Raw genomic sequence first — 15,394 nt, 5'->3', positions numbered from 1 at the left:
GTGAGAGAGCGCGGTTCAGTCAGAAACTTCACTTCAACTACACACTTTGTTTTTACTCTGGGTGAATGAGCTACTGAGCTCTGAGTTTTTCCTTCTGAAGACTCCATTGCTCCACCAGCCGTTCGCATTCAGTAAAACTGAGCCGAATCCTCTTTTAGAGGCTGTGCATGTGACATGTGCGTGAAGATACGTGACGTGGCCAGAAAAACTCCTGTGAAAAGTGACCTGACACCCCAGTTTTTAGAATGAATATATTAGGCTTAGCATGGATGGTAGTTTCAGCACACTGATACCAGTATACACAATATTTTATCCATTCACTCAGAAATGCTTCTGCTTTCAGTTTAGAAACAAAACAATACCACTTTGAGCAGATGAGATTTAGTTACTATGGCTACAAACTAACAGCACCTCACCCTATTAGTGAAGCATGGAGGAAAGAGCATTAATGTTTTTTTTTTTAATTAACTGCTCTGTTGCTTCAGTGCCTGAAAATGTGCAATGATTTTAATGGTGTACAAAACATACAGGAGAATGTAAAGGCAGCAATCTATGACCTCAAGCTGAAGATTCCTTGAGTTATGTGCTCAATAGATAACACTTTAGTGTCCCTAGTTAATGTGGTGTTTGTAATTATGATGCTAATAAGCAGATCACAATTAACTACTCGTCAATGCAGAAATGTTTAAAAGTAGACTGCCCAAACAAGTGAAATAAAAGCACTGAACTGAACTATGACTCAACATCCATGTTTTATTGATATCCAGTACTGATGGAAAGCATCAAAGCATGACAAAAAGGATTGATTATTTCCAAACACGTGGTTCATAAACAACCAGGGTACTGAACCTGAACTGTCCCACATGTGATTCTTGAAACAGTGAATGAACAAGTTCTTATACAGGCTAACAAGAAGCAGTACCGAGCCAAAGGTCAGTGTGTCTGCTAAATACCCACATAAAATTAAACAGTGGGAGTGAGGGAGGGGTGTGTGGGTGCACTGTGCGTACACTAGAGTGTGGGTGCACTGTGCGTGCCACTGTCAACAGTTATCTTTGAGAAAACGATGAGGTACATGTAGACAATGTTGTTCTGGTTGGTAGGCCACATGAGAATTATCTTTCAGGGAAGAGCTTTCTTGCAAAAAGTGCTTTGAACAAATAAAAAAACAAAACAAAACAAAAAAATCCCATCTTGGCTAGAGTGCCATATGTATAAATTAATCTGAGGAGCGACAGTTGCTGTTAGTAGCACACAAGCAGCAGTCCTCATATTTTTACATCTCTTTATTGACATAGGGTGATTAAGGAGCCTGGGTGGTGCCTAAACCCACTGCATTGGCGTACGCCGACAGGAGGCTAACCACCTGTTTGGTTTCTAGAGTGAGCCGGGCTTCTTTGAGCCAGTCCTGAGCCACACGCCGTGATTCGCCATGCAGCTGATTGACAAACTTAGCGGCCAGCTCCAGGTCCCCACGCTCGATGCTGTATGTGGCATAGGCGAGCAGCTTGAAGGTGTCAAGGTCTTGAGCTGCCAGCTTGGTAGGTGGCGCCTCCTGTTCCTTCTCAAAGAGGAGGATGGACTGTAGATAGGACAGGAAGTACTGGTACAAGCTGTTGCGCGTCTCATCGATCAGCGCCACGCGACGTGCCAGCCGCCGGACGCCGTAGAAGCGAGCGCGCAGGGAGGCCTCGCTGTAGACCCCGCGGGTCAGAGATTCATCAGGCAGAGCTGTGGCTAGAGCCTGGGCGAACTCGTTCTCCGCACAGCTCTCTTTAATGGTGCGAACAGCACCCTCCAGAGGCTCGGTGGGAGCGTCAGCAGCCGCTGTTTTCAGAGTGTAGTTCAGTGCCTCAACCGATAACCACAGCTGATGGGCCTTGCGGGCCTCTTCCTCAGCTACGACATGACCTGAAAGGGACAGCACATTTTATTTTAATCTAGGCAATATTGGGACAGCACATCTGGGATGGTATTTTAGTCAGAGTCAATCAAGACATTCATAAACAAACATTTTAATCCAAGTCAATCATGAAGTTCATAAATAATGACAGAGCCTTCCATCAAAAAACAGCATGAGATAAACGTCAAAACATCAAAGCTGTAAACAAGGAGACTCACTGTCTATGGCCTCCTCCATGCCCTTGAGCCTGGCGTAGGCAGAATTCATGTCCAGCGTAAAGGAGTCCAGCTGTTCTTGGGCCAGACGGCGGTGTTGTGTCTCCTGCTCCATCATCTTACTGCTCAGAGCCTACACAAAAGGGCAGTTTGAATTTGAGAATTTTTTAATCATTACCCATGTCTACATGCTTTTTGCTGTCCTGACAATTTAGCAATGAAAGAATCTTAAAAGGCTGGATGATACTTGTGTGTCGAGTCAACGCATTGCCTACAGCACAGCCTGTGTGACTGCCCTATATTGCTGTGAGTGTTTATATTTGTGTTTGTGTGTGCATTGCTCTGCAGTCTAAACTGCAAAGGCGGGAAAACAAGGCTAGTTGGACCAATCACAGCTGCTGCTGTCTGCATCATGTGACGCATAGTTTCTGAGGAGGTGCGCATCAGGTTACAGCGTAGGGTGCGTTGCTACATGTAGGGTACACATAGGCGTAGGTATTGGCCACAAAATAAATAAATAAATAAATAAATAAATATATATATATATATTGTGTATGTGATAGATGTTAGCTGTGTGTGTGTGTGTGTGTGTGTGTTTCACCTCCTGTGCTTCCTCCCGTAGCTCCTGCTCCTGAACCTTAAGCACATCACGCAGGTGGTCAGTGTGTGCAGCTGCCTGCCTGCGCAGCTGAGTCCTCATTTCTGCCTCCATCACTTCTCTCACCTCCTGCATCTAAACAAAACACACACACAAAAAGAAAAGCTGTAAGCATCTTATGCTCTTTCATGGACAAACTCTAGCTATTTATTTGATAACGTTATCATCTATATAAGCAATCTATACTGTTAAAAAAAAGTATTTGCAGCAGGTTCGAATCATGCAGCTTTGCTATCAAGCTGCCAGCGCTCAGAGTGAGCAAAATTGGCCCTGCTCCCTCTGGGTGGGTAGATGGCGCTCTCTCCCCACATCACTCCTACGGTGATGTCTGCAACACAGGGCGTCTGTGAGCTGATGTATCTGGGCCGAGTCGTTGCGCTTTCCTCCAAGCGCTGTAATGCTGCTCGGTAATATTGCATCAGCAGCAGCTCGAAAAGAAGCGGAGGCTGGCTTAACATGTATCAGAAGAAGCATGTGTTAGTCTTCACCCTCCTGGTGTGTTGGGGCATTACTAGTGATAGGGGGAGTTCTAATGAGTGGGTTGGGTAATTGGCCGTGTAAATTGGGGAGAAAATGGGAAAAATTTTGAATAAAATTATCAAAAAAGATTTTTGTATCAAAAATAAAACACCTATACCAATGATTCTGCTTTTTGGCACAAACGTCATTAAAACATCAAAACCCTACCTTCTTTTCCTGCTCGAGTCTCAGCTGCTCGTGGTTGTGCTGAATCGCTTTATCCACAGCACTGTCCACGGCTCTCTGGTGCTCGTGCTTCTGCTGTTCCAGAGCTGCTTCAATCCGGATCTGCTCCCGCACCCGCTGCTCAGCCAGCTCACGGTTCAGCTGGTCGATGCGGCGGTGAGCGTGAGCAATTAGGGAATTCAAGTCATCTGCACTCAGCTTCCCAGCTGGAGAGAGAGGTGTGGAGCAGGTTCATATAAAAAGCTGCGTGGCATGTAGTGAAGGGTTTCAGTCAAACAAACAAACACAAATAAGCTAACAAAACTGCTCACTAAGCTGACCCTGGACAATAAATGCTCTTCAGGCAACCTGCAGATATGGGAAAATAAACTCTTTTTTTAACACTCAGAGATTAGGAAAAACAGAGAGAAATATCAGGTTAGAAATATTTAAAATGCTTATCCTTGTCTGCTGAAAAGATGTTTAAAAAAGTAACACAACTGTCCACTGTACATAATAGTTTGTGTGACGGATTTAAATCTAAATGATTAGATTTTCTGAAATGACACTTAATCTTCCTGGGAACTCTTCTCAAATTCACTTACAGTTTGTTTTTTTTAAAGCAGGGGGGGCTGGGTTAAACTTGTGCTCACCACCCCTAAACCTCTGATCCTAGAATCCCCCTGCTCGTGAAAGTTATAAAAATGTTTTAAAACATTTTAAACCCACATTATCATTGAAGCGGAAGATGCTCTTCAATATCATCGGGTTTGATAAAGATGCTCATCATTGAGCAAATCAAGTGATCAAGCTGATCTTATAAGACCACACTGATCTCATTCTGCCTTTTGCTCTGCTGCCTGCCTACATTGAGAACACTGGGGCTTTGTTTGCTACTTTGTTTAGAGATATAAAAACCCAAAACACCATCTTCAACTTGGAGTGATTGTGGTGGTGAAGTTGAGGAAGGAGAACCCTGGCTCACATTTTATTTGTTGGAATGGAAAACAGAAGGGAGGGATGTGTTACAGGTTTTCCACATTGTATACACAAAATGTGAAACTATGCACACAAATCCAAAAACATGGAGCTCAGGTATCAACATTGTGACTCCAAACTGCTAAACTCTAAACACAATTCCACATGTTCTCACTCAAAAATCATTCTAAAAGTACACTTTGGTCACCTGAGAATCACTGACCTTCAAATACAAAACCCTAATTACCAAGTAGTCTCATACAAGTTGCACCTGAGCAAACTTAATTAGAAGAACGTTTCAATCATTTGTCAGAATATAAAAGTGGCCTCAAGTGACTGATACAGCCACTCATGTTTCTCATTGTACTTATATAAGTAAAAATGACAGTTTTGCAACAAACCACATACAGTAAAAATAGCTTACATTTGTGTTGCATATACATGTAGTACTGTAAATGCTATATGGGGGGTCTTACACCGCACCAATAAATATAAAGAACAGAAAGCCAACATATTTCCATGGACTTGTATGCAATTGAATATGCACAGTGGCCTCATGAAGTCAAAAACAAAAACATAACCAAATACTTCTGATAACAGTGCTTTGAATAGATATTGTCAGTGTTTATTTGATGCTCTGCAAGAGATCATATAATATCTGTGTGTGTTGTTTTGGTGGAAGGAATCAGTTTTGCTAGAGATTTGTGCAGTTTTCACAAAGCAGCTAATAATTTTTAGTTTGTGTTTAGAGTTTTGAGAAACTGAGCCAAGTTTTTAGAAATGTGTTTAAACATTTGGGGAAAACTGTAAAGTTGGAGGGTCATAGTTGTTTACAAAGAGCTCAGTGTTTAAGGTGCTCTAATTTCTTTCCCTTTAACAGCTTTAGTTGATTTTACAATAGTAATAGACCAACTAGTGACCTTTTATGCTGAATGTGGTAAAATAATAATATAAAACAGCTTGCCATTTAGCCTCTCTTTTGGTAAGTTTGTTTAAAAAGTAAATTTAAGTCTTCATATAAATGTACCATATTCTATACATTACTGTTCTTGTACTGTTGTTATAGCCAAATGAACGGTGAGCGTCATTTCTATAATACCTACACAACACAATACATTTAGAATTTTAAACTACTTGCAATACTTAAGTACAAAAAGGTTGAATCCTTTAAGCATCACACTAAAGTAGAAGTACTAAAGAACCCTTCCTTCTACTCAAGTCAATTTTTGATAGAGTACTTTTACTCAAGTCTGGGTCTCCAGTACTTTATATATTTCTGGTTAATATTGATTTTGTATGATAAAATATTTTGTTAATTGATGTAAATTATTAATTTAGTTCTGGCCAAACCAGAAGCTGTTAACTGATGTAGATAAAGGTAAATTAGGTGTATGGGAGCTTACTGAGACCCTTCCAGTTGGCTTGGACTTCGGGAGTAATACTGCTCAGTTCTTTCTGGAACTGAACCTTGGCCTCATTCACCAGCTCACTGTACTGAGACACAATCTTTGCCTCGGTCTGGGCCGCCTGAACCTGGAAGACAAGACATATGATTTTCAGGTGTAGCCATTGTATAGGTAGAGGCATCTAGCGTCATCTATTAACAGCATTTTACCAGTTCAGTAAATATGTAGTACTGTGTAATAGTTTTAGGTATTTGTGGGAAATTTTTCATTCATTAGGATGTAATTTGTGCACCAAGTGTTTTTTTAAATTGAACAAGCTGGTGATGGAATGAAACATTCACAAGCACTGTCTGGGCCTTTAGGTGAAATCTGGAACAAAGCTTTTTTCCCAAAACTAGCTCAAATAATGTACACTACTTTCTTTAAAATATGACATGTGTGTTACATTTGACTGTAATTATGTTTACATACACCTGTTCGTATGTGCTTGTACAGTAAAATTATTGTACTGCTGATGTAGACGTGTATCTGTGCTAAAGTTTTCATGGATTACAGACTAGTTTCTACGACCTGCCTGCCAGTTAATAGGATTTTTCTGCTCCTAAGCATATTATGGTCCGATTACTGTACTTACTTTGGTTACAACTTTGTCCAAGTCCACGATCATGCTGTGCAAGTTTTCCTCAGCAGCCAGGATTTGAGGTCTAGCGGCTTCAATCTTGGACTCCTTGGCACCGTTGATCACGACTCTAAGCTTCTCAAGCTGTTCTCTAAATCACACACACAAATAATTGACAAAAAGCTATGGAGACCCTTAAATTAATTACCGGATTTTGTTTTTCATGACTAATGGTTGTTGCTCTTAAAAAAATTCAAGTCGTTTTTTTTTCTATTAGCAAAGTAAACGTTCACTGAATGCTTGATCTTACTTTGCTTGGAGAAGAGACTGTCCAGCCTGGTCCACAGCACGGGTTCGTTCACTTAACGCATCCTCCAGCTCCCTCCACTGAGCAGACTTCTTATCTGGAGGATCCTGTTAACACAGAGGCACAGAATAACTAAAAAACAGAATAACATATGGCAAATACTACACTAAATACTGTAGTCAGCGAACTTCAATCTAAGACACTTAAGCTTTTAATTAAAAGAGCAATTACTCTACAGTCAGATTTACTTTACTGATCAGGAATAAAATGTGTAAAAATGTTTTTGAAGACTGTATTTATTCATATTTTGGTAGCATTTTGAAGCCATACACTACGTGTATATTGCCTATATGATCAACAAGAGCTGCATTACAAACTTTTATACATCCACTTATCAATTATATGATCACTCAATAATGTGGCAGCAATGCAATGTACTTCCCGACATACCAAAAGTTGATCATGAGTAAATTGATCATGAGTTAACTCAGGGGACAGCATGAAAGTCTGAAAGAGGGCTTACCTCAGAGTCCATGGCCTCACGGAGTCTGTGTGTGTGTGTGCCAATAGCAGTGAGAGCTGCCTCTTGTGCCCCTATGGCCTGCAGGGTCAGCTTGGCAGAGAACCCCAGTGTGTCCTCCAGGTTGAATGACAAGGCTGAAAACATACAACACTTTAAATACCCACAGCTGGTCTTTACAGTGACCATGACAATCTGTTATAATTCTGGTGTGTTTTTTGCAACACTGAGGCCATTCAAACGACTAAAGTGACTAGAAACTAGTCCCCCTAATAATTAATACTACACTGCAAACTATGTTCCCCTTCCTTTACCTTTGTGCATTGTCTCTCCAGCATGCTTTAAACACATGCTTTCTGCAGCTGCTGTAGGCTACTTCAGACTGCCAAACCCCAGTGCTATTTGAGTCTCCTACAAGTGTTCTGATGTGTTCTCTGATAAAGATGCCTTCAATACTTCTGGCATTAGTTTTAGAGCTGGTGATTATCAGGTGGTTATCATCCAACATGCTAACCTCACTAATGCACTTATTGCTGAATGCAATCAAATCCTCACAGTAGTGCTCCAAAACCAAGCCCTCCCTGGAGAGTAGAGATTTCAAACAAAAGAAGAAACTTTTTTATTATACACCCCTGATTTTAGAAGAAACTATAAATAAACAGGTGTCCCAATACCATATAGTATAAAATAAGAACTGTATAAAGTAATATTTAACTACCTGCCAAATATCTGGGTATCCTCACACATATCCAACCTCTATGCACTTTGTGAATTCTTTATAAGACTGTGTGCACCAAACCATTACCATCTGATGCAAATGCATGCACCATTGCACCCCTAATGTATATACATATTATACCTGTATGATTACCTGGATTTTGCCGACACATACAGTAGCAGTCAAAAGTTTGGACACACCTCTTCTCATTCAATGTGTTTTTATTCTTTTTAAGATTTTTTACATTGTAAATTTAGTACTGAAGACATTAAAGCTATACATGAAAAGATGCAGAATTATTTTGTCATCAAAAAGCCTTAAACCAGAATATGTTTTTTTTTTTTTATTTATAGGAACATTAAGCTTGATGACAGATTTGCTGGTAAAATACTGGTATTTTAATCTCGGCGTCTTCATGAGGTAGAGTCACATGAAATAGTTTTCACAGCATCTTAAAAGAGTTACTGGAGGTGCTGAACAATAATTGGAGCTGTGAAGCTTCAGCTCAATCCAAATCACCATCTCAGTTGGGTTTAGGTCAGGGGATTGTAGAGGACAAACTGTTTTTTTATTTACTACGTAATTCCATATGGGTCCCTTAATTGTTTTTATGTCTTTAATAATAATTTACAATGTAGAAAATGAATTAAACAAAGAGACACGTAGAAAACACAGAATTAAAAAGTGTGTCTAAACTTTTGACGGATACTGTACATTCCAGGTATTACAGAGACTACACACTCTTTGTATTGTAATCATTGGTACATGTGCAGGAGTGTATGTAGGCCTCTTAAAAACACATACCGGCCAGAGCATCCTGTTCAGCTTTGTCCTGCTGAGCTAAGCGGGCAGCCACTTCCTCCCCAGGCCGCTCCTTTACAGCAGGTTCATGGGAAGCACACTCATGACATTCTTCAGCTGCAATCACAAGTACAACACACATTAGAAATACAGGTATAAACACATGTTAACTGAAGCCCAACCAGCTCATCACAATGTGGGACATGCAAAAAAAAAAAAAAATTACAAACAGACAGAAGAACAGGTGTTAACAATTCAAGTATTAACAGAATAAATGGTGCAGATTGGGTTAGGATTAATGATGCAAATGAGTTAGGGATTAGACACTTAAAGGGTGCACTGATCACATAAACTGACAAAGGAGTGAGTGTGTTAGTAGTGCGATCTTGTTCCGGACAGAAAACAAAAAAAAACAAAGAAACAATGGTGGGATGAAGGATCGCAAACACGTAACGAAGCAGACATCAGTGCTGTGTGCCAGATCAACTGATTCAGGAGCAGCTCCTCTCTGAGAAGGGAATGCATTTCTGCATTGGAGCTTGCTCACTGGTCCTGGATCAGCTGCTGAAAGGATCTGACCTGCCACAGTAGAGGTCTGGGCTTCGGACTCTGCAGGCACGGCTTCGTTGCTGGTACCCGGGGCGGGCACAGACTGCACCTCACTCATGGCTGAAATTATATGGGCCGCCTCAGCTGAGGCCTCTGCAACAACAGTGGAACCTACATCAGGATGGCTGGTGCTTCACATGTGACGACGAAAACGAAAGTCATAATAAGCACCTGCTGCGTACTATGGATTCGCTATAAGGGTTTTGATAAATTAAAGGGTTGACATAGCTAACACTTAATAAAACCCTAAAAACCAGCATTGTGCTTAGTTTATTCTTCCTATAACTTCCTCAAACATTAAGTTAGCTCATTTTAACAATACTTGTTTATGTGATCACACAATTTCCCACAATAGCTAAGCAAGTAAACGATGGCATCATTTGAAAAAGGCAATTTTGTCTGGACTATCTGTAATAGTACAACATACAGTATAAGACATTACACAAGACAACAAGTAATATGACTGTTTGAGGCAAGTGTGTGATAATTTAGGTACTCTTTGCAAAATACTGAAGGAGGAATTATGTATTACATGATTTTCATGTCAGCTATATTATTATATTAGCTCTACCACTAGATCATTAGATACAATGATCAATAGAACACACAGAATTCAGCACTCACTTAACACTTTCTTTAAAAACAGATTTTACTCAGATGAGGAATCAACAGAGGTTTAAAAAAAATCACATTTCATTATTACTGAAATTATTGACATTATAAAACTTAACATGTACTAAATAGCCATATAAACAATTTCTATTTAAATAAGCAACAGACAAACTAAAAAATGTCTACAAAATCAAATATCAGACAGAAATACCTCGTCACAATTCTAAGAGTACACGGACGCAACATGGTTTAAAAAAAAAAAGTTAACTTGCATTTTACAAAATTAAAAAGAGTTTAAACAATGGTTTAATCTATGTATAGTTAAAAATGTGAGGTGATCAATGTTTCTTGTGAATCTGTTAAAATAATGTCCAAGTAGCTTAAAATTACAACTATGTGGTGAAAGGGTGATGCACAAACACACACACTCACACGACAGAGGCTGGGGCTTATTGTACTGTACAAAGCTGTTCAGTGGGAGATAAAGAAAAAATATCTCAGTCTTAAATCTGGCTATTTTTCCAGCTCGCTCATGCTGCCTGAACGGTGCGCCATTCATAGAAGCCCCTCCTACTTGTTTACACCAAATCTAAGCCATAGAGCTTTACACTTGCACTAGTCTACTGTTTATTTCTGTGCACTCCCTTTTCACTTCCCGCAAATGTGTTGTGTTTACCGCATGGAAAACATAACATTTTTTTAAAATCAGTGATCTGCATCTTTTCCACCCAATTCTGATAAGTGATCGGACCCGATTTCCCATCACATAATTGGATCAGGGACATCCCTAAAAATCATATTAATGTTCTGCACCCAGTGATGGATTAGCCATTTGTTCAGTAGATTACAGAGACTGTGAAAGCAGCAGAGCACACAATCATAATCAACTAACAACAATCAGATGTATGTTAGAGAATAAAAGAAAACACTTTCATTTCTCACTAATTAAATCTGGTATTAGAAATCAAATTTAAAATCAATGGGAATGAGAACATGCAAATTGTGTGACTTGAAGCATTAAAGCTACATCTGCAGTTCATTGGGTGGATAAAGCTGGTATTCCCCTTAAAGCCCAAATTTCACTGAAACAAATAATCATTAAACATGAATCAACAAATAAATGGACAGAAAATGCATCAGTACACATTTAAAAAAGCAAAGCTCCAACGGATGAATCAAGTCAAACTTTAGTGCTTCCAAGGTTGTCAGCTTGCAACGTCTTTGCAGTTTTTATCTGGCTGTGTGCACATAAGTGCTCCAGCACAGTAGGTGGCGCTATGAGCTTTTATGGTCATTTCCATGACTACTGGAAAAGGATAGAACACTGTAAAATACTGCCTTTTTAACATTTACATTTATCTCCCACACCATATATAACATTTATCTCCCACACCATATATATGGTGTGCAGGGAGTTTGTTCAGTTGCCATGTGTGTAGCACAGTGAACAAAGCCTCCACAAATCACTTTATTTTATGTTGTCTCTGTTGTATACAGAGGCCGGTACACTACCGAAGACTTCCAGAATCATAAAACAGAACAAATAATCAAAACTCTCAACAATGACATTTGCATTGTAATCTTGCAGTCTTCATAGTATGCATCAAGCGCAGGTAAGGGCAATGCTGGACTGAGGGCCAGACTTAACTCTGTTGAATGTGTTAACTGTAAGGTTTAGTAAGTCTGTTACAACAGAGAAATCAGCACCCTGATCTAATGTAAAAGCCTTCCCAGAAGAGTAAAAGCTGTTAACAAAAACCCTAATAATATGCTTAGTTTTACAAGACATCACAAGGGCCTGCAGGATACACAACCCCCGTAAGACCGATAAAGGTCTATTGGATAAACCCACCTATTCAAGGAAAAAAACATGTTGCATGTTTCTAGTCCATTAGATCATCCAGAATTATGTAAACTCACCCTCAATGGTCTGTGGAGGCAGAGCTGGGGCTTCCTCTACTGCAGGTTTGGGATCCACAGGTGCTGGCTCTGGCTGCTTCTCTTTAGCTTTGCTTTTTGCTTTGGGTTGCTTTGAGTCCTTTGAGGCTTCAGACACTGAAGAGATCTGCAGTGGTTCAGCCTTCACCTAAAATACATAGAGAACGGCATTTAAAAACAATAAACAAAATATACCTAGATAGACTCTATCTAAAGCCTGACAGACAGTCTGTAAACATACAAAGCACAGTGGATGAGACATCTGAATTAAACAGGTTTTCCTCTTACCGGTTTCTTTTGCATTGGGATAAACGGTGGTGGAGGGGGACCAAGCGCCATCTCAAAAAGCTGGTCAGAATATGGAACGCTCTTCTCAACATTTGCTCTGAATTTAGGGTCCCATTTAGCGTACAGGATTGTACCACCTAGACCTCCACCGACTGTTAGGATACTAGCAGCCACAATCTTTCCTGCAGCTGACCTGCCATAGACCGACCCAAGAGAAAATGCATCACATTTAAAATGAAATTATATTTAGAGAGTCATAATATAACAATGGCAGGTTAGTGTGCTAGAGATAATCTGTATGGTAAATCTGTATCCAAACACTTTATTTGTAGCTAAGCATTTTTTTTTATTTAATCAGTCAATTCATACCCTGAGTTTCCAGCTGAGGTGTAGCGGCGGCAGTGCTGCAGAGGGTGGACTGGTACCTTACCACAGAGGCAATTCTGAGAAGACAAAAAAAAAAAAAAAAAACATTATCCACAAATTGACAGCAACTCCAATCAGAGCCCATAAACAAGAACAGATGTGTAATCACCAATGATAATCAACTGGGTGATGGTGGGAGCAACTGATCATGTAAGAATACAATACTAACACCAAACTATCCACATGGGATAACACAGTGACCACTGTGCAACACCCTCACAACCATGTGATACACCATAGCAACTGCCTAGTAACTAAAGAGCAACCACTATGAACACTATATCACTCATTTAGCAACCCATTTCGCAACATTCTAGAAACTACCAGGGATACCACAGCAACCACCTAGCAACACCACAGCAAACATCTAGCAAAAACATCCTCATCACCTAGTGGCCACATGAAAACAACTGCCTGGAAGTGTGCAACCATTCTGTCTGGTGCAGTAACATACAACAGATAAAAACAAATACACTGCTCTCTTCAAATCTCAATCACCACCTCAATAATCATATAAGAAGCTTAAAATCACTACTACCTTACAGAATAAGTAACTTTTTGTGTAGTTAAATAATCCCTAAACAAAATCCATGGAATATAATTCAACAATTTAGATTAATTATTAAAACCATGTACACTATCGCACTATTTATAATTTAAACAGTTAGAGTGTTGTCTGTGTTTCTGTGTCTTTTTCTAGTGATTATGATGAAAGTCTGAATGTGCTGCGTGTTGTAGGTCTAAAGGTGCTAAACAATAGTTTCTGCTTTTACTTTATGCTCTGAAGCTCCAGCTCATCCCAAATCACCATCTTAGATGGGTTTAGGTCAGTATTGCAGAGGACAAACACTGTTTAGTTCACTATGCAATTCCACATGTATTCATTGATTGTTTTCATGTTTTTATTTTGAATCTACAATGTAGAAATTAAATAAAGCAAACAATGAATGAGAATGTATGTCTAAATTTTGACTGGTACTGTATGTCATACAGTAATTTGCTTCTACTGATGAATTTAATCTGGATGCAAACCCTGTAATTTCTATCATGTACTGTGAAAGTGTCTTTAAATACTGTGAGAGAATATTTTTGAGCTCCCTTATCAGCCAGTCTTACTTACACCCTTTGTGTAAATATAACATGCACAAGATAAAACATGTGATTATGTGTAAAAAAAATGTGATGAACATCTGAGAAATCAGCCATATGCCAGGGGTTTCCCTTCAACTCCAATGAACTTGGCAAGGTCACGCCCTCAAATTGGATAAAAACAATTCGCCTCAATGCGAAATAAACTCAGTCGCGGGTTCGCGCGCTCCTTGTGCACTCGATATCACAGGTCTGATATCTGATTAAAGCGAAATAAACTAAATTTCAGCAGCAAACTATAAACTCTGCACCAACGTCTCCTCGGTTCCTAATGCACATGAATGGATGACGGAAAACTTGAATCACACTTGGTACGCCCACATCCACGTCACTGAAGAAGAAACGCGCCCTATTGGTTGAGGCACTCGTTTCTACTGCCGATCTCACATTTCATTTGCTACATCAGCCGTCAATCCAACACGGACGACCGCCCCTCCACGCTTTGACTTACGCCGTTTACGTAGAACTCAAAGTGTCCCAGCTAGCAGCTACACAGTTAGCCACTTCAAATGACACGCAATTTATCACCATAAATCCAGAGTTTTAGCGCTGCTGCACCTTAAATAACACACTACAGGGAGCACCGAGTAACTGTATAAACAGAGGCGTCTGATAACACGTTATTAGAGCCGATAGACCCGGCCGGCCTGCGGTGTGGGTCACTAAATGACCGCTCTGGGGAGTTTAGCTCTCCGGCTAATCATAGACTCGGCGGTCCTTCAGCAAAGCTTACCCGCGCCGCTGCATTTGCACCTTTCCAGCACACGCGCAGCATTGTGGCCTTTCCTCCTTTCGCGTCTCGGTCTAAAGCGACAGTCTTAACAATCAGACGGCTCAGCAAAACATTATAAAAGTGGTGAACCCTCGGTAGCACTGCGCACTCACTCCCAGCGCCGTTCGCCGAGTGACGGAGAGGCCGCGCATGCGCACTTGGCACGACCAGCTGCTGGGGTGGGGTGGGGTGGGGTGGGGTAGTCAAGGGTTCATGTCACTTTAGAGAATTTTTAAAATAATATCCTTCTGTATTATTAAACACATTGAAGAAGAAATCCGGAGTGAAATAGACTTGGGGTGTAGTGAAACATTACGAGAACAAAACTGTTCTCGATTAGCCCACCTCCATTTACCCCCAGCATTCAGAAATACAGATTTAATAGCCCATAGGGGCATAGAGTTCATTAAAAAAGACTGTTCATACACAACAGCAACAGCGGGAATTCAACTCTCAACTCACCCCCAAATTTGACATAGTACAGTAACGGCTCAATCAAATGTAAACATGGGGTGAATATTGGTATTTAAATTGTGTGAAACTGACACAAATCCATAATTCCTGCTATTTACTTACTTTTTTTTCTCAGTAGCATAGTCGCTGTGAATTGGAGAATAGTTTTGCGATATACTGATTATCACTGAATCGCAGTTTTGAGATATAATAATAATAATGATAATACTTTATTTTTATATTGCGCTTTTCTAAAACCCAAAGACGCTTACAATTATTGGTACAAAGATACAGATATACAATACACAGACAATACAGGTACAACATTTACAGTGGAG

General features: G+C 40.1%; 1 protein-coding gene across 2 annotated transcripts; it reads right to left on the bottom strand.

The window, feature by feature from the left end:
• Positions 1-733: 733 nt before the first annotated feature.
• Positions 734-14,753, bottom strand: immt (inner membrane protein, mitochondrial (mitofilin)). 2 transcript variants are annotated; one of them, XM_007234176.4, is made up of 14 exons: positions 14,565-14,753; positions 12,626-12,699; positions 12,257-12,449; positions 11,951-12,116; positions 9,389-9,511; positions 8,813-8,926; positions 7,294-7,427; positions 6,774-6,877; positions 6,479-6,614; positions 5,842-5,971; positions 3,464-3,687; positions 2,720-2,851; positions 2,122-2,251; positions 734-1,911 (listed from the first exon to the last, which is right to left on the bottom strand). In XM_007234176.4, exons 1-14 carry the CDS (start codon positions 14,604-14,606, stop codon positions 1,304-1,306), a joined length of 2,310 nt encoding a protein of 769 aa, XP_007234238.3. In that variant the 5' UTR covers positions 14,607-14,753; the 3' UTR covers positions 734-1,303. The 2 variants fall into 2 exon arrangements, with proteins under 2 accessions (XP_007234238.3, XP_007234239.3); XM_007234177.4 differs by lacking the exon at positions 9,389-9,511.
• Between the last annotated feature and the right edge of the window lie 641 nt (positions 14,754-15,394).

This window comes from Astyanax mexicanus, chromosome 10 (genome assembly GCF_023375975.1).
Source record: "Astyanax mexicanus isolate ESR-SI-001 chromosome 10, AstMex3_surface, whole genome shotgun sequence".
Classification (NCBI taxonomy): domain Eukaryota; kingdom Metazoa; phylum Chordata; class Actinopteri; order Characiformes; family Acestrorhamphidae; genus Astyanax; species Astyanax mexicanus.
The sequence above is the reverse complement of the archived record's forward strand: the minus strand, read 5'-3'. Positions and strand labels throughout refer to the sequence as shown.